Genomic DNA, 21,768 nt, shown 5'->3' with positions numbered 1-21,768 from the left:
TAACTTTTATAGAACGTTTGCGTCTGATTACAGATTTCGCAAAACTTGAAATTCATTACAAAGAACTCGTTGACTGTCCCGCATACAACAATGTTTGTAAAGCTACCATATTATTTTGCTATTGAGGAGCTATAAACAGGAATTATGGAATACTCGAATCGAAGGTAATTATTTGTCGGATCAAATCATAACAAACAGACAAATTACAGGAATACTCTGATATCTTTCCAAAGAAGCTGACCATATGTGGTATAATTATGGTAATTTATTAGACGGTGAATCTGGAAAGTTTGGTGCAAATCCTGCCGTTGCTCACTTTTGCTAGTAAACCGTGCGTTTCATCATCAACTTCGCTCAAATTTATCACATTAATAATCTGCTAGAAATTTGCGAATTTAAATCCGGGAACATTAGCAATGAAGTAAAAAATGCGGCAGAAAACACAAGGATCAAATGCTAAACTTCTCCTTAGACAAAAAAAATTGTTAAGAAAGTGAAGCTGGGATATTATCAAAATGGCCACCCGGATTGAAAAAAGCTGATCACGAGGGCAGAGCTGATCACAGAGCAAAGACAAATTGATCTACAGGAAAGGCGACGAAAATTTAGATGGACGGTAGAATAAACGTTTCACTGTTAAAAGACGTTATGTTGCTGAATAAAATCTAATTTTTCAAAAAAAAAATCACGTTAAACAAAGAATTTATTATGTGATACGTTAAAATCTGCAATGGCGGGGCCAATTAAATACATAAATACAATAAAGTTTTAACAATTTATGATACAATGATCAAAAAAAAGAAAGGATGCGGATTCCGCATATGGCGATTTTTTAATTGATTTTAAAAATTTATCTGTAAGCAAAATTGGAAAACAGCTTAAGATCTCAGATTTAAGGAAAGACTGTTTATAATTGTAGTGTCATTTGCTGAATTTCTTAATAAAAATAGCACAAAATTACAGGCTCATTTGCTGACTTGAAATGAATAGGTACCAAGGCTTGTATGTTATCTCACCCAATTTTAAATAAAAATGTTGAACACATTTAAGCCGAAGATGTATTTCCTAAATGATAATTTCAAATAGAATTACACTTTCATACAACAAACCCCAGCAGGTCCCGAAATATTTTGGCTCCTTCACCTTCAGTTTATCGAAATTTTATATACAAGAAAGTGCCAAGTTAACGTGTCGTACTATTTTCAATAGCGAATTATTCTTGGCAATCCAAATAAGATACTCAACTATCAACAGGAAATTACTAATTAATAAATCGAAAAATACAACAAAGTACAAAATAAATGAATGAATAGATATACAAATCAAGCGCAAAAGGAAACATTCAAAGCCCTAATGGCGAATATATGCTCTGGGAAGTACTTTAAAGAAAAAAGTAGGCTTAAAACTCACCTCTCGACATAGCGTATCTTTTCGACATCCATTCGTTTCCGCGAAAAACTGGAAAGATACAGAAGATCATCAATTATTTCAAAATATCGGGATTATAAATTGTAAGAAGGATATGTTCCTTAGGCAAAATGAATAGTATTCTTTCTAATCTTTTCAAAACTAATCCTGAGCACTTGTAAAAAGTCACTTCGCTACTCCATTGCAGGTATTCATTCACACATAGGTGCCGGCAAAATAAATGACGCATTGTAATAGAAATTGCTTTGAACTCCGATTGCTATACAAAAAATTGCTTGAGGCCGTAAATACCATTGACGTCTTCTATTAGATAATATGGTAGCAAAATCCTTAAATCCAACAATGAAGCAAATGGCACCATCATCAGATTCACTTACAAATCTCAAAATACCATAAGTTCCTCTCTTAAAATTATTATTATGGCTGCCGTTCATCTTATCTTACGCCATATTTTCCACCAATTGAATTGGGTCAAATCCATAATTTTCAGGGTCCTTAAAAATCAAATTACAATAGCTTCAAAGTCGTCAAGAAGTTATCCAACAATGGAATCTCTCCTCTGCCACCCATCGTGTTGGGCTGCAAAATAAAACTGAAAATCATAAAATAGTTGCTTTGTCCTTTCTACAACAATTCTACAACTCAGTGAACGTCCATAAAGCATTCAATTCGTTTAATCCATTTCAATTTCGACTACTTTCCTCTACAGAGAACACTACGTACCAAACCGTATGGCTAGTGTCTAGGCAAAAATAGTAGAGTTTCACCCCTACCTCCGGACCCGGACCCGGACCCGTTTCTACCGCACAACTTTTTGAACTGAATTGAAGGAGAATCTCGGAAATCATCATTGTCCTTTCTTCAGTCGAATGGAAAATTTCTTATATGGCTTCTTCCACACCATGTTGGTCGCACCGATTTTCATCGCCATTCTTTGTATGTATAATTCTCCATATCTACACGTTTACAGTACAACAAATGTCACAACGGGAAAATATTTCAGAGCTGAGGGTATGGGTGTATACAGTCCAAAAGTCCTTGTTGGTCTTGTCAAGACTCGACACAGGGCCTGGATAAGACACATACGCTGCACAATGAGTGCGGGCAATGTACTGAGGAGCAAAGTGTTGTAGAGGGCACTTTAACAAAAGGACTTATTCCAGGCATTAGTCGGAGGAAGAACATTACGGACCACTAGCTAGTATAATGAAAGTGACATTTCTTTGCGTATCTCAACGTCAAGAACACTAAAAATTGGTATTAATCCTATTACGGCAACTACTGTGCAGCCCATTGTGTGCAGCTAGGAATCCAAAAGAATTCTATGTCTGGTGTCGCATTGGGAATTTAGAGAAGGAAATATCTCGTTTTTCTTTGGGTCCTTTTTTAATTCTTCTGAACATGTCTTCAGAAATGTCCTGATTGAAAAGATCGGTTTCGATTTGAATAGAACGAAATTGATGTTGTCGGTAGATAGTAGACGAGTGAATTGAATAATGCAGTTTCGTTTGATTTAGAAGATACTCCTTTGTTGGTTGTAGACGACACAGCCGGGTTTTATTCCTAGTTTTAAATATGTATGCGCGTAATATAAATTAAGTGTCTTTCCTATCAGCTAGCTTAGCTCCATTAAATTGACAACCCCGAATCAGAAAACAGCCCATTCCCTTCAATTGACCAAAAGTAAAAAATTGACAATGCTTTGAGAAAAAATCGTTTTCAGACCTAAACCGTCAGCTTCACACATTCAATAGAGAATACGAGTCAAGTCTTTTTCGAAAGGATATCATTTAACACAAATTCAATATCGCCGGAGGCAAATCTACTAGGAACTGGCATGATTAATGTCCTTTGAAATGGTCAATCGTGTACACCATTATGCGCTCCCGACTCAATCCCAGAAGACTCTCCTAACTATCTGATCGTTTGTCTTCAGGGTGCAACTCGGCGAAACCCAGTACGCCTTAAATACTCTGTTTATGCGCAATTTAAAATTAAGCGAAGGGGTTGCTACTCTATTCATTCCTTGCAGCCACTTCAATATAACTCCCCAAGGGTAATATAGTGTCAACCACCGTACAGCTTCTATAGCTGAGGCCGCACGGGTTAATATCCTTTGTGCCTTACTTTATATGACAACGATTCGTTATAGAGCGTTACGAAAGACAACATGTAACGGTTCGGTTATCTTCTGAGCAAGGCAACAGGAAAAAGAATTGCGTTATGTAGAAAGGGTTTCTGGTTCGAAATTATCATCAACCGGAGGAGGCTGCTACTGTTGTTCTCAAATGAATAACTAACCCACTTTTTCATTCATTCCGGTCGTCCGTTCCCTCATTCGTTCGCTATTCAGGTCCTTCTTGGTTAATATATAACAGGAGTTTTCTTGATTTTTCTTCCTGTTCACACAATGCTCGATGCGAACGGAAAAATGAAAAAAATCCTCAGAGCGTTAAAATTAATTTGAATAAAAAGAACATAGGAAGGAAAATAATTAATTGGAATTTCACTTTAATCAGAGCACTCACTCTCTGAATAGAAGAGAACAAGGACGTTGTGCATAGTTGTAGTAATAATGGCTGCAAACCATGTCAGAGCACTTTTTCCTGGAACAACTTTAAGGATAAAGGCGAAATGTTGGATGAGGAATTTAGGACTTTTGTGCCGACGGAAGGAACATCGTTTGATATTTTACTGTGCTAATGGGGAAATTCGCAGAAAATTGAAAATTAAAGGAATTAGGCGTAGTTGTGTTCGCATTTTGGAGTCGAAGGGTTTATGACTTACGGTGGCTTTTTGATTTCTGCGAAGGATCAAACGCGGTCATTCAGTAAAAAATTTGAGCAAGAAGTGGATTTTAGTCAGCATCAGCTTCCGTGGAATTATTGGAGATGTTTGCTTGTATGTTCAAAAACTAGTTCGCGAATCCAGCCCAATCCAATCAAGTATGTAGATATTTTCTTCGCATCAATACTAGAAGAATAAGCTTTTAAATCCTAGTCACTTCTGGGTAATTCCTTGCCTCATTTTAGATACGAGTTCCCAAATAATCACTTGTAGGGGATAATATGAGCTATCCTACCGATATCTATTGTGTTTGTTTGCTTCATATTCCCAAGCAGTGTTTCAAGAAGGATCATTGACAAAAGAAATTAATAAATGGAGAATTAACAATTTATAGTAGTTACGTCACCTACGATGAGCAAGATTTTATTTGCTCCCTTCTTGACAGATTATGAAAGGCTTTATACGCAGGTTTTTGTTTTATAGTTTCCAAATTAAATACCATTTGCGAACGCTTTCTCATCACCTTCTAGAAATATGTCATAAAAATATGATAATTATGTCGGTACAAAGTGGTCTCTCCAGTCCAATTCACTCCAATTAAAAATCTAGAACTCGAATCTTTGCCGCTACATGCAAGAACAAATAATGATCGCTATAAAAAAATCTCCGAAATTATCATCGCGTAGCGCTCCTATTAAACCGATTTCAATTCCCCTTTTTTTTGTTAGATTTCCTTAACTGTTACTAATTGTAATATCATCCCTGGAGCTGAGCCATGACCCACAGCGTTCATAAAAGTCATGATTTTTTTTGTTTCTAAGAGATTGATTTGATTTCTTTCAAAAAATTAAATAAATCATGATTTTTTTTCATTTATTCATATGTATTACAATTTCATCTTAATTAAGATATAAGTGGTAGATTTTAATTTTATTAACTGCCAACTCTTTTTCCCACTTTTTCGTCAACTTTGAACTAGACAGCAAGTGGTCCCGGTCGACCCTCAGAATTCGCGAAGATCGTCCTGCCGTCATGTAACAGTGCTCAACCGTCTAGCTGCCCTAGCGGCTTGCCGAAAAGCTTAACTCAAAAAAGAAAGCAAAGGAAGACGTTTCAAACGGCCTGTCAACATATTGTCCGACCTACACGTGGACACAGGCAATGTTTGCTGCAAAGAATCATGATGGGGGATGAGGAATGGTGCCTATATTTCAATATTAGGCAAAGTAAAGAGTGGGTAGTTCCAAGAGAAAGACCAGAAGAGTATAGAGAATAGGGAGATGATTAAAAAACAGTACGGTCAGCGAGGTCAGTCCCTAGGCCTCATGTTGCACAAGTGTACTTCAATACCTCGAATAGAAGGTTGTTTACAATCAAATTTCATCTAAATCTTGATTTTTTTTTTTCAAATTCCCATATATAGGTTGCCGATTAGAATCAATCAAATGATTTAAATCAATAAGCTCTGTACATCATTGTTTCTGTGTTTTCAATTTCCTAAAATTTTAAAAATAGAATTGAACGAGTTTGTATCAAACTTGGCATTAAAAGAGTAAACACTTTTTCCAAAATAGGAATATTTATGGGTCTTGCACCCGAATGCCGTCATCATTCGCCAGTTTCTGAACGCCAAGGATGACAAGAGGTTGTTCACCATGCGCCTGAATTTTCTCCCTACGGTCCTACGCATCATCGCGAAAGTGCTAAAACGAGTATTGGTCTGTTCGATGTAGAAAGTACTGGGATAAATGGTTCATCACCAAGAAGTGTAACGAAACCTCAAATCCATGTGGTGCGAAGGAAACAAGAATGGTCCCCACTGAACCCTTTACAATCATGATTAGAGTAGTGAAGTAATAACATAAGCGAACGATACCTAATCATACGTGATTACGTGAGGCAGAACTGTGTGAACTAAGATAAATGCGTATCTGTGTTACTTTGATAAGTTCAACAGCAGTCTTCTATGCTTGATTACTAACAAATATCTAAGGAGGAGCAGTACATGTTAGCCGTTGCGCGATTGAACATGATACGGGATTATGGATCAGTGTAAGACTAGCATTTGCTAGCACTGGGCTAGTGAATAACACTTTAATGGAGTCTACCTTCTTAGTGATCACCAAACAATTTTGTTCTAAATAGTCAGAGAACCTACAGTAGACAAGCAACTCCAAAAAGGAGAAAAACATCAATTTAGTCAGTGTTAATCAAGCACAAGTTGAGAAAAAGAAGTTTCTACAGAATAAATTGCGATTTAATGTCGAGATAATGTACACTCCCGAGCAGAAAGCGTAGCTACTAGTGAAATAGTGAACTGCCCCCTAATCAGAGTAGCGGTTTTGGAAATTTACAGAAGGATATGAGAAAGCACAATTTCAGGCAGGAAAGTAACTTTCGTAAGGCATTCACGCTAGTGGTAAAGACAGGCTGTTGCTGAGCCTTACGTGGATTGTGGGAGTGGTATAAGCTTTTATTGGCATCCAAAGAAGCTGAACCTCCTGCAAACCAATCTCTTTCTCACATGCATCTTTTAGGCACTATGGGCAGGATGCTGAAGCTTTTTAGGTTGGCAGTCTGATTTGTGTAAAATGATCTAATTATTAAGACCTTCTTGATCTTGATTTGACTTAGGTACGTCTGGCATCAGCGAGGTTTGAACCGCGACCTTCTGTGTGACAACCTACCGCTCTTATCACAAAGTTATCCACTTTGGAGTATGGCATTATAAAAATTGATCAATGTACCAGATTTTCATGAAGTCAAAGCAGAATGTGGAGTCAATGGAAAAATTTCGACAGTCTAACCACATTTTGTTTCGCTCATTATGAAATGTACTTCCATCACTGCCTCTTTTCTGATAAGGCCTTTTCTCATCTTTCTAAATATAAGCAGCTGGCTAAGATACGGTATTGAATATTTACCATAGAATGATTACAGTCGATGACGCAATGTATCCAGCTATATCAGGTGCATTATAGGCTAAAACTGAAAATCTTTAAGCATAAAAAGTGTACTTTTTTATGTCTTTTATGCGGCCTTCTTATATTATGCTTTTCATTGAAAAAACATTTCAACGATGTTGAAAGCAAAAATAGATGCCATAAGCCCATTACACATTCAGGAAAAAATTTTTGGGATCCTTGAAATAATCAGCAATTAAAATAAAAGGACGCCACCGAAGGTTTACCGAAGAAATAGACAGAAAATTTCCCTTCAATTTCACGAAAGGATGCACAGTCCTCATTTCAAAAGTCATTTTTTTCTAGTGAAGTGCGAAGCCAACGTAAAGCTAGATTCTCCGGGTGTTTTTTACTAACTTTGACCGTATCATGGAATAGAGTTCTGCAAGACAAACCAGTTGAGATATGTGGTCCTTATCAATCATCTGAATTTCAAATCGCGTTTCAGTTCGTTGGAAAGCGTTGAAATGAAATGAACTGAAAAGGTCAGGCTAATAAGTGATTGCTTTTAGATATTCTCTTCGTTATCCTTTCAAAACTGAATGTTCCTCGTTAAAGATACTTTCTACTTCAAGAAAACAAGTATTCTGAAAGTAACCTATTATCGAAGAAAGAGTCTGAATGCGAAAATTAACAAAACCTTAGCGAATAACGGCAAGATTAAACAAACAAACAGAATAAATTAAAAATAGTATGTGTTTGGTACTCAAGTAATATAATCATCAAAGCTTTCATAACGTTTGATGTCTCCATATCTTTTTCAATTGGATTCTTACGTGTGTACCTCCTCTCGAATCCTTTTCAAGAGTAACGTTTTCGGTATTTTCAGTACACGTGGCACAAAGTTTCTATCTTATAAAGCATGTGATGCTAATAATTGTTTACTTGTTTTAACTGTAACAAAATTGCTCAAGGTTGAAGTTTTTCTAAATATCTGAAATTGTTGGTTTTACCCAAAATTCAAGAAGGAATTAAATGTTGAAGTGGACGTTCTAGAAATTCTATGTTTTATGTTAAACTATTCTCCAAAGTGACACCTTAAATAGTGTAGTGAAGATCCCCCTTCTTCCTTGTTCAAAACATAGATTTGTAAGAAAAAATCACTAGGCTGATTGATTAAGGATCAACAGCGGACATTGTAGACATGGCCGTCGAGGATTTAGCAAAGTAGGCCACGAAAGGTGAAATACCAGAGAAGCTAGGGATTAGCGCAATGAATTGGTCAGAATATTCTCTTAACATGGCTCCCAGTTGTGAAAGAACATAAAGAAACGCATTAAATGTCGTTCATCCCAACTAACATTGAAAAACTTCAAAGTACGCTAGTGGAAAGTTGGGACTGTTTCATAAAATGAAATGTAGATATTTATTTACTCGATCCTGCAGTGCTAAATTACTAAACTACTTTTAAGAACGAGCATGTCGAATCTCGATTAACATCCTACATCCTATCCTATTTAAGGATCAAGAACTACCTGGAAAGTCAATAAATCGAAAGGCACTCATCTAACATTCACATTCCGCCAGGAAACTGGCCCTCCAACCAACTTAAATGAAACCCCAGTTCCCCAATCTTGTATTATCAAATACCTGGGGTTGCACTTACACAGACGGCTTCTGTGGAAAAGACATATTGAAGTCAAGAAGCTGGCTTTTAAAAGGATGCTCTTTGCTTAAATTGAAGCACAAAGTCATTTTGTACAAGGCAGTCATAAAGCCTATCCGCACATATGGGATCCATTTATGGGCTTTTGTCAGAATATTTAACATAGAGCTATTGCAACACGCCCAATCTATGCAATCCTGCTTACAATTTCAAGGGCGTCTTAGTTTATGAAAAATAACCAGCTTTGCAGAGATCTTCAGGTACCCACAGTCTTTCGTGACATTGCAGCCTATACTAGCAAACATATGTACAAACTGACAACTCATCCTGACAGCTTGGTAAAGGATCTGTTGCGAAAGTTCAAAACACGAAGAAAAGGCTACAAATATTTAAAACAAGGATCCAATAATAATATTATTTGATAAAAACCTAACGTTGTACTAGCTGTACTAGCTTTTATAAATCATATATACCATAATATTTGGAAAGAGACATGTTAAGTACTCTAGTTTTGATTACTTAATGTGAATTTCATTTTCTGTAAATGAAAGATTCATTAAAAAACAAGTTAGGAAACCGGAAGCTGGGCGCTTGAAGTATGAAAGGTTTTGTTTCCTTCTCCTGTGAGTATATTTGAGTGTAGAACCATTTGTGCTTAGCCTGTCAAGAATATGCATTGAGCATATGAGATTTAATACTTCGGGTTGTAAATTTACACGGTAAAGACAAATTTGAGCTGCTGTAACTTTGTTAGTAACAGTATGATTTTGATCAAACTTGGAGATAATATGCTTCATATTATATTTTATACTATTACTAACTTTTATAACTCTGAAATAAATTTAACAATTTTCCCAAAAATATGGTAATATACTATTAATAATAATAATAATCGTTGGCGCAACAATCCAATTGGATCAGGGCCTTGAAGTGTGTTAGAGCACTTCATTCAAGACTTTAACGGTACACTCCAGTACACTGTAGGAGGCAATGTGGTCAGCATTGCGCTCGCCCGAGATTATTACCCTGATTTGACTCAGGTACTCATTCACAGCTGAGTCGACTGGTATCCGACGTCAAATCACGATTCAAATTCCACGGCCACCAGTGAGATTTGAACCGCGACCTTCCGTATGATAGCCTTGTGCTCTAACCACTCGGCTATCCGGACACAATATACTATTATTAACTTTATTTGAATAGAGGTCGATATGGAGAGTATTTTGAGGCCTAGGCACCGTATAGAGGCAGCTTCATGATTTTTTTCAGATTTTGCGGTTGGGTAGTTTCTGAGAATGGGTCCGTTAAAGAAACCATCACTTTGCACCCCTCCCAGTCCCCGCCTTTTTAACAAATCTTAAAACTAAGACCGGCTTCGAAAAGTACTAATCGAGACCTTTCATTTGATACCCCACATGACTATATTTGGTGAAAAAAAATTGTACACCCCCCTTTTACATGTATGGGGACCCCCCCCCTAAATCTCAACGTAGAAGGATATCACTCATTGCACGTCTGGAGGTCTACAGTTCCCACCTTCTCACCAAATTTCGTGTCAATCGGTACAGCAGTTTCTGAGAAAAGTGCCTGTGACAGACAGACAGACAGACAGACGTTGAACCGATTTTAATAAGGTTTTGTTTTACAAACTAAACCTTAAAAAAGTATGTGGGCAACGAGGTAGTGAATTCTTTTTCGCGCACGTGTGCTCTTGCTATTCCCACTTGTCCCCAAAGCTTGGGCGAGGAACCAAGAGATGCGACATCTGATCGGAAACTCTCAGCTGATATTCCAATGTTTGGATAACGACGGGCATTCTATCATTTGTCACAACTGGAACGGAAACGTTAGCTAACCATAGATAGCTTATGATATGCTTCATAACTTGACTTATTCCAGAGAATCGCAATGTTTAAGCAGAACTTCATCTATCCGGTACATTGGGTACAGCAATATCAGGAACGTTAACGCTCTCAGGTGCATTGATACAACCGTAACTTCCTAGGAACCTTTGATGCTCCGAACGCGCGATTTGGCCATCTATATACCAATGCAATAACACTGTCATAGATTCAGGGGCTGTAGTATGGCCTACCTGACTGATAGTCAGATACAAAGATTTCTCTTTTCTGCCAGCAACGCGCACTTTTAGCGCTTACTCCAACTTTACTTCGCCCCATTTTACAGACAGCGAACATATCTCTGAACTCTCTTTCGACTTGTAACCGAAAGAGTGAACGGACCCGCCTTCGGGTCGGACATGTTTACCAGTCTCCACTCCCCGGCAGAACTTGCTGTAATTTTATATTGCGAACGGCCGGTGAACGATTTAAAATTCATGTAGCCGGGTGCCCCGAAGTCAGTTCAGGCAAACCGGTACGTGAGTTGACGCCATCTACTACCCTGCACACCATATGAATTTTATATCCAACACTTTTCACGCCAAGGGCCAAGGGTTTGCCTAAGACCAGAGATTTCCAATTTTTTTTTGCGATACTTTGATATTTTTCAAACAGCATAGTATTTTGGTATTTCACCTCCATTATTTTGCCGGTGTGATTAGTTTTTTAAAAGTTCTTGGAAAAATTGAAACATTATTTGTCAAAAATTAGGTCTAGACTAAAGAATGATGTTCGGCTTCTACCTTTTAAGTGTATATTTTTACATTTTTTTCAAAAATATCGCTATCATTATTGTATGTGATGTACAGATGAAGCAACCGCCAATTAGATGTATATCCCTTTCTCTTCAGAAACTATGATGAAACTACGCGGTCTGCATAATTACTATAAGCTCCTTGAATTCTCCATTTACTAACACTTTTGTCTTGATCTAATTCTTGTATCCCATAATTCGAATATGACAGGTTTTAATGTTCATCTCATGGTCTTTAAGTGAAAGTACCACATTTACTGAACGTTATTGTCATCAATAAAACTTAGCAACTCCTTACAGCTCAAAACGTTCGCGTATTCTGCAGAACAATGACTCCCCATTGAAGTGATTTTATGTAAATTGTCCCACATATAGAAAGCACGTCGTGCCTAAATGTTCATAATTAATATCCATACTTCCATTTAACTATGGGTCCATATGTCTCAAGAGGCTGCCCCCTAAAGCTAAACCCCACGAGGCCCACCTAAAAACCTAAATTGACAAATCAATTAACGGAAATTACTCAAAGCAGTGCAACTCTGACGATAGTTGTTGTTAGCCCCAAAAACAACTTTGGAAGGAAGTTGTCAATCACAGTAATTTAGTGGCACTAAATTTAGAAAGGTTGTAGCAACATTTTCGGGTCGATTAATTTTTTCCCAAAAGACGAATGAGTGTAATATTTTCCTCATCCATTCTCTACATCGCGGCAGCATCTCATCTGAATATAGAATTTATGGAACCGATTTAAATGCGAGGACAAATTTGAATGCGACATGCACACAGAATATCGAATACAGAATCCATGAGGCTGAGATAAAAGAGATAAAAGAAAGAATGTTTGCAGTCAAAAATTGGAGCCTTCCGAAAAATGTTTACGTGACGAAATTAAAAGAAGAAATTTTCCAAAATGACGAGGGTAAATTAGTTTAGGAGTTAGGGGATGAATAAATTTTTTGTCAGCCTCGGAATTCCTTAATCAAGCAATTTTAATTAAATAAAAGGCAATGGTGTACTATCGCTCGTTTTGTCTTCTTTCCTGCGACCGTACTTGACTACAAGGCGCCGTTCACGTTCATAGAGAAGGACTCCTCCCGGTCAGTAGAATGGAAGCCCTGTAATTCAAATCCATTTTCCTTTTATTTTGTACTGCTCGCAATGAGAACATCTTAGGAATAATCAAGCGGGAGGTTAGTCGGCAGTACGTGTCCTTAAGCCAGGAGGGGCCACTAAATTTTCGTACTTCCTCCATACACTCCCCGTGTCTCCCTTCTGGTACCGCCTGGAGTCGTTGCTCCTTCTAATGTCTTAGCGATGAGGATGATTTCGCGAGGCGGCTTCAGCTCACTAATTTCAAGGATTACCCTCGTTTTAGACGCACAAAACGGAAATATCTCTAATAATAAAGCAGCAGGATGATTTGTATTCGACAACATCCAACTTAAGCCTGGACAATGGGGTAGCTGTTGTTGTGAAAAGCGAGAAATGAGTACTTTCCTCTGAACGGCATAAATCCTTTCATCCTGTTCGTTGATAATAATTTGATAATAACTTTATTCCGGCGAAGTCATTTTCTTTCGAACTTAATCCGCTTAACGTTCATTCTACCGGCAGATGAATGTGTCTGTTTTTGTACACAGATTTTCCCCAATCCCAGACGCATCTGAGAATCTCGATTCGTTCCTTTCATGGGAAATTAAGTGTATCACGGGTACATTGGATGCGAATGCTCGCCTATCACTCATTGTGCAGGGCTGATTTTAGATAGTCAGAGTCAAATTTTTGTGATATGAGTATTCGATTCGCTATAGAAATTCACCCTCTGATCAGCGGTTCAGCATCAAAGCCCTCGTTTGTCCTTGGCACACGGTATGATATCCCTCGGCTATAGGGCTCGTACGACGAGTCCTGTTTTTCTTGTTTTTGTTTTGAAATTCGGAATGTTTTCATCTGTATGGGATATAGAAGCCCCGGTGTGCGAGGCTGCGTCACGACTTTGAAACTTAAGTAACCGTGAAGAATCATTGAATACGACGTGCTGGAGATTTAGGATTCTACGTGTATCATAATGTACACTAAGTAACGAAAATAGATTTCAATTTTGATAGGATTTGTAGGGAGGAAAATGTTGAATGAGTTCAGAAAAACTAGTGCAAAGACGAACTCTTAATTTACCACCGCCAACTTGAAACGGATATTCCCCAATTGCGAGGGTTACAGCTGGCGGCGAGATGATTTTAGGCAATTTAATTTAGATTTGCAATTAAAATAATCATTTGACACCTAGGCTGTGAGTTTAAGGTACGCTTACCCTCATCATAAAAGCAAGCGCTTTCACATAATTCAAATTCGTCACTTTGCCACGATTAAATGACAACCTCAGAAGAAAACTAAAGAAAATGCGACGCAAAAGCAGTTACCATTCTTTTGATATTTGAAAGGGAATTATTTAAGTCGGATTAGGATGTGATTCACAATCACGTTAATGCGCTTAACTTCCTGATTCGTTTCCACATGGCACTTTCAATGAAACGATGCGATATGTCGTCACCATTACCTTCCAGGACAGTAAAAATTTTCACGGATTAGTGAGAATTTTCCACAGTTTGAAACACGTTTAGGGAGGTGAAATAAAATTCTTGCACCAGAAAAATTTAGAGGCGTTATTGTGCCACAACAATTTATGACTTCCCTATATCTATGATGATGGCTATATATTCAAAGCTAATGAGTTTCAGTAAGGGTCCCTTAAATGTTACATTTTCTGTCACTTTCCAGGGGCCCAAACAAAAAGTATCTACTTATCTACTGCACAATAAAGTAGCATCATCGTCCGGGCACCCGTTCATAATTGGAGGGAAATTTGAGACTCAGTCGATAAATAAACGTTCAATTTCGATAAAATTTATTACCGAGGAGGGAGATAGGTCTAAATTAGGCTGTAAAATTTATTGAGATTACCGTGGCTGATATTGTAAATTATTGCTACTCCTAAATTACTGCCTAGGCACATTGTTGAAGAGTAGAATATTTTTGAGTTCAGGGGTAATGCAATGAACCTACGCAACCGTTCATTTTCATCTACTTTGTAAAGATCCATCTTGGAATCGTTTAAAAACCAATCTAATTCAATAGTTAGAATCGTCCGATAAGCAATTAAATTTACAACCCGTACTATGTATATGGTATTGTATTGATTTCAGATGTGGTATGACTGCGGGTTAATATGCTTTTCAATTGCTGTCTGAATTGTATATATCTTTTGTTTCATGGGAAATAACTGCTTCCATTGGCCCCAAAAGTGTTAGAAGATGGATTTTCCTATTAACCGATACAGCGTGTTTCTACATGGTATTTGTGAACTTGATGAAACATTGAAAATGATTAATAGGCGAATTAATGGGATAATGGGAAATTGGATGAAGGAGACATTTTCCATTAATTTTCGAAGAAAAATTTAATGTGTCTTTATATATTATTGAAAGCGTCTATAGGCATTTAATATGCATTTATGAATAATATGGATCGGGGGTCGACTTTTTCTAAAACAAATTAAAGGTGTCACAAGAACGTTCAAGAATCAATAAACATACATGCCTTCCTATACACTTCATTCCACTCAATTTTTTTTAACTGTATTCATCTGCAATATCAGGGTTGATTGATTTAAATCATTTGACTTAAATCATGATTTAAATCAAGTGATTTTTTTTTTTATAAAAATTAGGATTTAAATCAAACTTGATTTTTTAATAAAATAATAAAGTTTAATAATTAAATTAGTTACCTACTCATTTTTGCATTTTTTGATAAGATTGTTCAGTATTTCTATTAGATAGTCAACTCCATGAGGTTTTCCAGATATGTCAATGCTTTCCAATAAATACACTGACCAAGAGACCATTCTTTACAGTAGAAAAACCCGTCCCTTCATTGCTTCATCAAATTTTTCTTTCCCAAATCAAATTGTGATTGAGGATGATACCCAGTCACAGCAAAGCTGCTGCTTATAGCATATATAATTTTTGCTGTTTACCTATCTAATTGTCATTTGAGCTCATCCGAAATATTTGCATTAAATGTTGACAATGGTTGCGAATTGCATTTTTTGGGAGGCGTTGAAGAAATTAAAATATTTTCTACTGTGGTGGTACTAGGTGTCAATTTTACAGGATTTGTTGCCGTCGAAAATATCTGATTTACCTATTCACCGGGCGAACGGTTATTTACAACAATTTTGAGGGAATCGCCTCATCCAGCGATTTCGCGGCGGAATAGAGAAAGTAACTGAGATCCACCAGAAAAGTTCCGAAATGTTTCATTCATGTCAAAAGTGATATACTCCTTATTGGTGACTTTATTCAAAATTTCTCCTGATAACTTTTCCGCTCTAGGTGAACTCATCGGATAGGACCTGGGTATGGTTCGTGTGAAAACTAGTGTTTTTATCAGGACAAGCTTTCTAGTTACCAACTAACAAAGTCAAAATCTACTATTTATGCTTTAATTTGGACAAAGTGACAATAGATATAAATAAATAAAAGAAGGCATGATTTATTTATTTTAAAAAATCAAGAAAATCTGCCAAAAACAAAAAAAAAATTATGATTTTTATCAACCCTGTACAGTAGTTAGCCGATGGAAATGCCGATTGGTAATAACTTGCTGTTTCGGGGAGATCGGACCTGATTTTGCAATGAACTCATTTGAAGTGACTTTCGAAACGAGAGAGACGAGAAAGATGAAAAAAGCATATGCTCCGAGAAATTTCTAAGAGGTGGGGCTCTTGGCTGGGTTAAAGTAACTCAAGGGTTGAATGATAAGATTGAGAGCAGTCATATTAAAAGGAATTCAAATGACATTTCTCACATGTTCAGTGGGGCAATCATATAGTCAAAAAAAAAAATAGTAGCAGTTTTTATGATGTGGAATAGTAGATCACAAAGGTAAAATGTTCGAATATGTAAAGTTAAAATCAGGCTCATAAGCAAAAAAGTCCACTCGTTGAGAGGAGGTTATCAGTGTCAAAATGGCCACTTTTTGCAGCATCTTGAGTAAAAGCTATGATACGTACATTTTTAGTGTTTGTCCACATGTTCAGGAAGGAACGTCGTAATGCACTAAGTTCCAAGCAACTGGACTCGGACAATCCTATCTACAAAAATAATAGAGGGGCTTCCGGGGTGGGAAAATCCGTGGAGAACCTTTAGGAAAATCAAGGTTGTGACCTTCCGCATGGGTTGAACCAGACTGTGTGAGAGCCCCAGGACATCTAGCAAAGCTATGAGGGCTTTAAGATATATACAATATTATGCGAACTACAACTACTCTCTCGAGACACCAAATTTCTTTGATTTGCCGGAAGACTGGCTCATATTCTACCTTCGTCACCAAGTCTTTCTGTCTAATGTTGCTACTTTGGAGAAAACAACGTCAATAATACACGCGGAGTAACTCTGCTTGCCAACTAATAGCAATTATTTCAATTTCAATTCTTCTAAATACTTTCAGTCAGACATCGAGATGAAGAGCAAAATTTGAAAATTTTGAAAAACGAGGAAGAAATTAGTTTCATATGTGGTGACAACAATTACATTTAAAGGATTTTCGACGGAAAAGATCTAAGCAGAGTTATATTAAGTTTAGAGCAGATCTGTCCTATTTTTCAGATTTGTTTTAAATAGGTAAATGAATTTAATTAGATCCGTAAACGTCGTAGGCCTATAAATGATTCAACATATTTCGAGATAATCAGTGGAAACGAATTCCTCCGTAGTTACTGGTAAAATCAAGTTCGATGTGGCTTTATTTTGAGTGATGAACAAGTAAGACCCGAAAAATATTAGTGTATATAAGCATGACTCAGTGTTACTAATTTTGCATGAAAAATCGGGTTTAAACAAATTTCGAGATTAATGCAGTCCAACTTCAGATGGATGCAGAATCAGTGTTCACTCAATCTCATAAACGGTAAATGAAAAGTTAGATGCGTCAGCATTGAACCAGTTGAGAGGAAAAAACGAGAAAAAGTATCCACTAAAGAATTCTTTTGGATCGAAATAATCAACATCTACGTTACAGCGCAGTTTTGCAAGGGAAAACCAAAGATTTGAACTTAATATTGTTAGAATGTTTGCTACATTCATCCCGGCTTAATTTCGTAATCCTATTTATTTCCGAGTTTGGAAAATACAAGTAAGTCAGTAAACAATTCACGTCAAAGATGTATCAATGTACAAATATTTGAATTTTTTGAGGATCTTTCTTTTTGGAAGACTTGAAAAACGGCTGTACCAAACTAAATAAAAATTGTATGTATTTTTTGAGATTTCTGTAAAAAAACTGATTATCTGCCTGTTTGGATATAGCCATTATCATCGTGAGGACTATTATGTTTTTAGAATGAGTTTAAAGAGGAACCCCATACATGTGAAAAGAGAGTGGAGATAACTGATACTTTTTTGAAATACTCTTTAATATCAGTGGAAAAATCGAGAAGTTATAACCCAAAATGTATGTACCATAAAGTGAAGAAGATTCCGTTCTTAGAACTTATTCAATGAAAAAAATCTAAAAATCATAATATCATCATCATTAACGGCGCAACAACCGGTATCCAATCTAGGCCTGAATTAATAAAGAACTTAAGACATCCTGGTTTTACGCCAACGTCAACCAACTCGATATCCCTAAAAGCTGTCTGGTGTGCTGGTCTACGCCATCGTTGTATCTCAGGCAGGGTCTGCCTCGTCCTCTTTTTCTACCATTGATATTGTCCTTATAGACTTTTCGGGCTGGCTCATCCTCATCCATACGGATAAAGTAACCCGCCCACCGAAACCTGACCTGACGTTCATGGTATCGCTCATACATTTCGTCGTTATGTAGGGGCCAAATATTCTTCGGAGGATTCTTCTCGCGAACACGGCCAAGAGTTCGCAATTTTTTTTGGTAAGAACCCAAGTCTCCGAGGAATACATGAGAACTGAGAAAATCATTGTCTTGTCTTGAGCTTTGACCCTATGGTGAAACGTTTCCAGCAGAACAGGTTTTTGTTGTGTGACAAAAGTTGATTCTAAAAACGTCCTAACGTTTCCTCCCTTAAGTACATCATGGAAGTACATAATAGTTGAAGAAATTCCACTATTACTAATGACGTTATAGCAGGTGAGAGATGAATTTGCTACACACTATATCAGTGTGAAATATCTGACATACTAAAGGCCATTCTTGCATATGCACATATTTGGCGAAATTATTGCGGCTATTTTTAAATTATGGAATGATTATTCTGCAGCCCCAATACGGTGGAATTTGTTTATTAGACAAAGTCAAACTAGTTGTCGATGTTAAACGCTGTAGGGAAGAGTTCAGTTTTCTCCTTTCTAGTTAATTCTGAGACAGATTCATAACATACGCACATTCAGTAACAGTATAAAACATCCTGTTGCATAGTATTACTTTACATTGCAAGCTATTGAAATGTCACAAGGTTAAGCATTATTAGGAATGATTAGATCTTAGATGGGGGTAGCAGGTAAATTTTTCTTGCTTTCACAGTTCATTGTAGAATATGATGACTTGGCAAAAACAAGTATTAAGGATTTGAGTTTCGGAGCAACAGGGGGCGGGGGGGGGGTTTACGTTCCATAATCTCAACTTTTATGATGTTGTTCTCGACTTGCTTAAAGATTTAGAACCAACCCACAAACTGTAAATCTGAAACATCCATTGCGTTCGAAAGCCTATAAATATGAACAAAAGCATCAAAAGTGGAAGCAAATGGCTATTATATGTTCATGGGTTTCAACTCTTCTTCAAATTCCAAATTTCCGATCAACAATTTCATAAAATTTTAATTAATTGGAATTGGAGCTTCTTGGGAAAAGTTGTAGCAATTTGCCAACCGCAGACCATGTTTTATTGCCCAACATGGAATCAATAAATCTACGAATATGAAATTTGTTATTTGCCGGCCATCCATTTATCAATTAATTTTGTTGGTCTAGTTTCACGGTTTTTAAGTGAAATGCGGTAAATAAATAGGTAAACGTAATTTCCATTGAAACGATTTAATTCCGGGTTTTTGAGAAATTACATGATCAGCATGTAACCAGTTGTGTACTTTCTTGAAGCGAATGGCAACTTTCGCATTACGATATCAATAAAACCGACGAGGTACATCACTAATTCAACATTTCCTTTTTTGACCCATGGCTTATAATATAACATATGTATATAAAATGTTTAATTGACGTCATCATTGCAATAAGAACAGATAAATTGGAATAAAGCTTGAAGACATATTGTTTATTTATATTTACTCCAATTTCGCGAAATCTACATTAGATGCTTATCGTTCTAATTAATTCTACGAAAACCCTCAATATTTGTGGCATTTTCAGAAGCAGAAAGGAAAAACACTTAAACTATTCCAATGTTCATCTCCCCAAGGCACATCGTCAAAGATAGATAAAATTTAATCAAAGTGAACAGCAGTGGTCCGATAGGTCAACTTCTAGTTAACCCATTATGAAAAACATCCAATTTCCGAAAAAATATCTAATTAATGTTTACTTGAATCGAATTTATCGCTTTGTTTTTCTAAACGATCACAACTGAGTTTCAGATTATAGAAAAAATACGAAAGGCCGAGATTCTTGATGGTCTAATGGAATGAAGTGCGAGAAAGCGGGAAACACAAAAGCAACCAGAACTAAACCTAGAAAGTATTGGGATTAGAAAAAGAAAGGAAACGGAATGAGCATTTAATTCGGACAAGACATAAAGATATTTCATAGAAAAGGCGATTTAAATGAAACACACAAAGAACAAGACCTCGGGAGAGGTGCGTTAACAGACTTTGATAATTGATTGGAACTACCAGCCAGAGTAGGATTGGTCTTATTCTCATTACGTCTGAAATGGCTCAAGCGCAAGAAGATGATTGCTAACAGAATGGTTGGTTTCAGGCTGCCGGCTGTTTTGATCCATAGATATGCTCACAGTCCCGGAAAAAGATCCGGGGCTAGATTCTCCGCCAAGCCTTTGATTTCTTCTATTTTGTCTTCTAACTGAGATACCACGACAAAATAACCACAAGAAACAATCTTATATGTACACCGCTGGTAAGAAAACCGAAACCTGTTTCTCCTAACTTTGCCTTGTTGATGTTAAGTTTGTTGTTGTTACTGTTGCTATTTTTCCTAGTTTTTGATATTGTGTTTTTATCTCTTTTTTTCCTTGAGGGGTTTCAGTTTGGTTTTCAATTCTTATAGTTTTGTGTGATGCTACTCGATTAATTTATAGGTGTACCCCCGTCTGGAGATCGGTCTTCATTATCATCAAATCTAGGCACAACACGAAAAGGGAGTTGTTACTCCAAGTCATGAATATAAAAGATATCTAATATTAGAATAGGGTTTTTACGATGAAATCGTTTTGTGTCAGGTGTATTTGAATGAATTCTGAATGCGACGGTGGCTCGGATGCAACTGAACTACCATCGTTTCATATTAGAATTGTGCATACGAGCATGTATGGGAAATCAAAATGGGATTTCTAAAAAAGTCTAGTCGATTTAATTAACTAGCATCATTGCATCATTTTGATAAGTTCAGGTAGGTAGATTACCAAATTTTTAATTGCAATCTTTAGATACGATATAGGATCAGTAGAACAGAAGCATCCTGAGCATGAGTTCACTTGAAAGGTGACATTCTGAGGAATTTCACTCTTCTAGACTTTAGTTTTCTTTTCAGATTTATGCATATAAGTGTTCACTTTTCATTCCGGATTTTCTTTCCAGATTTAAGCAAAAGAAATCATCAAAGCGAAGAGATAGATTGCATCAGATACTCTTGATATAAAACTATTGAAAGGTGGAAATGTCTTGGAAAGTCATGCAAGAGGTTTGTATTGAGCAGAATTGACTGATTTCTGTTTGAATCTTTTTAATTGAAAAAAAAATTTGACCGTAAAGAAAATGTCGCTAAAACGATCCAAAAGTTCAGAAAAAAAGTTGCTGCTTTTAAATGATTTCAACTAATATAAATTGATTGTCTCGTGAAAATCTCTCTCAGGGTATGGCCGCAATAAATTGATACTCGGTATATTTGTTGACTTTCAGGGTTGAGTTTAATCCGACATTGGTCTCGAAGCCGATGCGAGAGGCGACATTCGATTTAAATCAAGCATTGATTGATAATGTAAAGTTTTAGCTGTTGTTTTACATTAAGTAATACTAAGTGCTCTTGAAGGGTATTGTCGTGCAGAAGCACCGGAAGCCTTACTGTATTTATGGATGAAGTTTCCACTTTCTATATATAT

General features: G+C 36.7%; 1 protein-coding gene across 2 annotated transcripts in view; it reads right to left on the bottom strand.

The window, feature by feature from the left end:
- The window catches only part of LOC119658046 (transmembrane protein fend-like), a 45,598-nt gene that overhangs the window by 17,397 nt on the left and 6,433 nt on the right, over positions 1-21,768 (bottom strand). For both annotated transcript variants that reach the window (XM_038065289.1, XM_038065290.1), the window contains exon 2: positions 1,411-1,458. In XM_038065289.1, coding sequence (XP_037921217.1) covers positions 1,411-1,458 — 48 coding nt within the window. The remainder of the gene's footprint in view (positions 1-1,410; positions 1,459-21,768) is intronic.

Source organism: Hermetia illucens, chromosome 5 (genome assembly GCF_905115235.1).
Source record: "Hermetia illucens chromosome 5, iHerIll2.2.curated.20191125, whole genome shotgun sequence".
NCBI lineage: Eukaryota > Metazoa > Arthropoda > Insecta > Diptera > Stratiomyidae > Hermetia > Hermetia illucens.
Note: the sequence above shows the minus strand (reverse complement) of the source record. Positions and strands in the feature narration are given on the sequence as shown.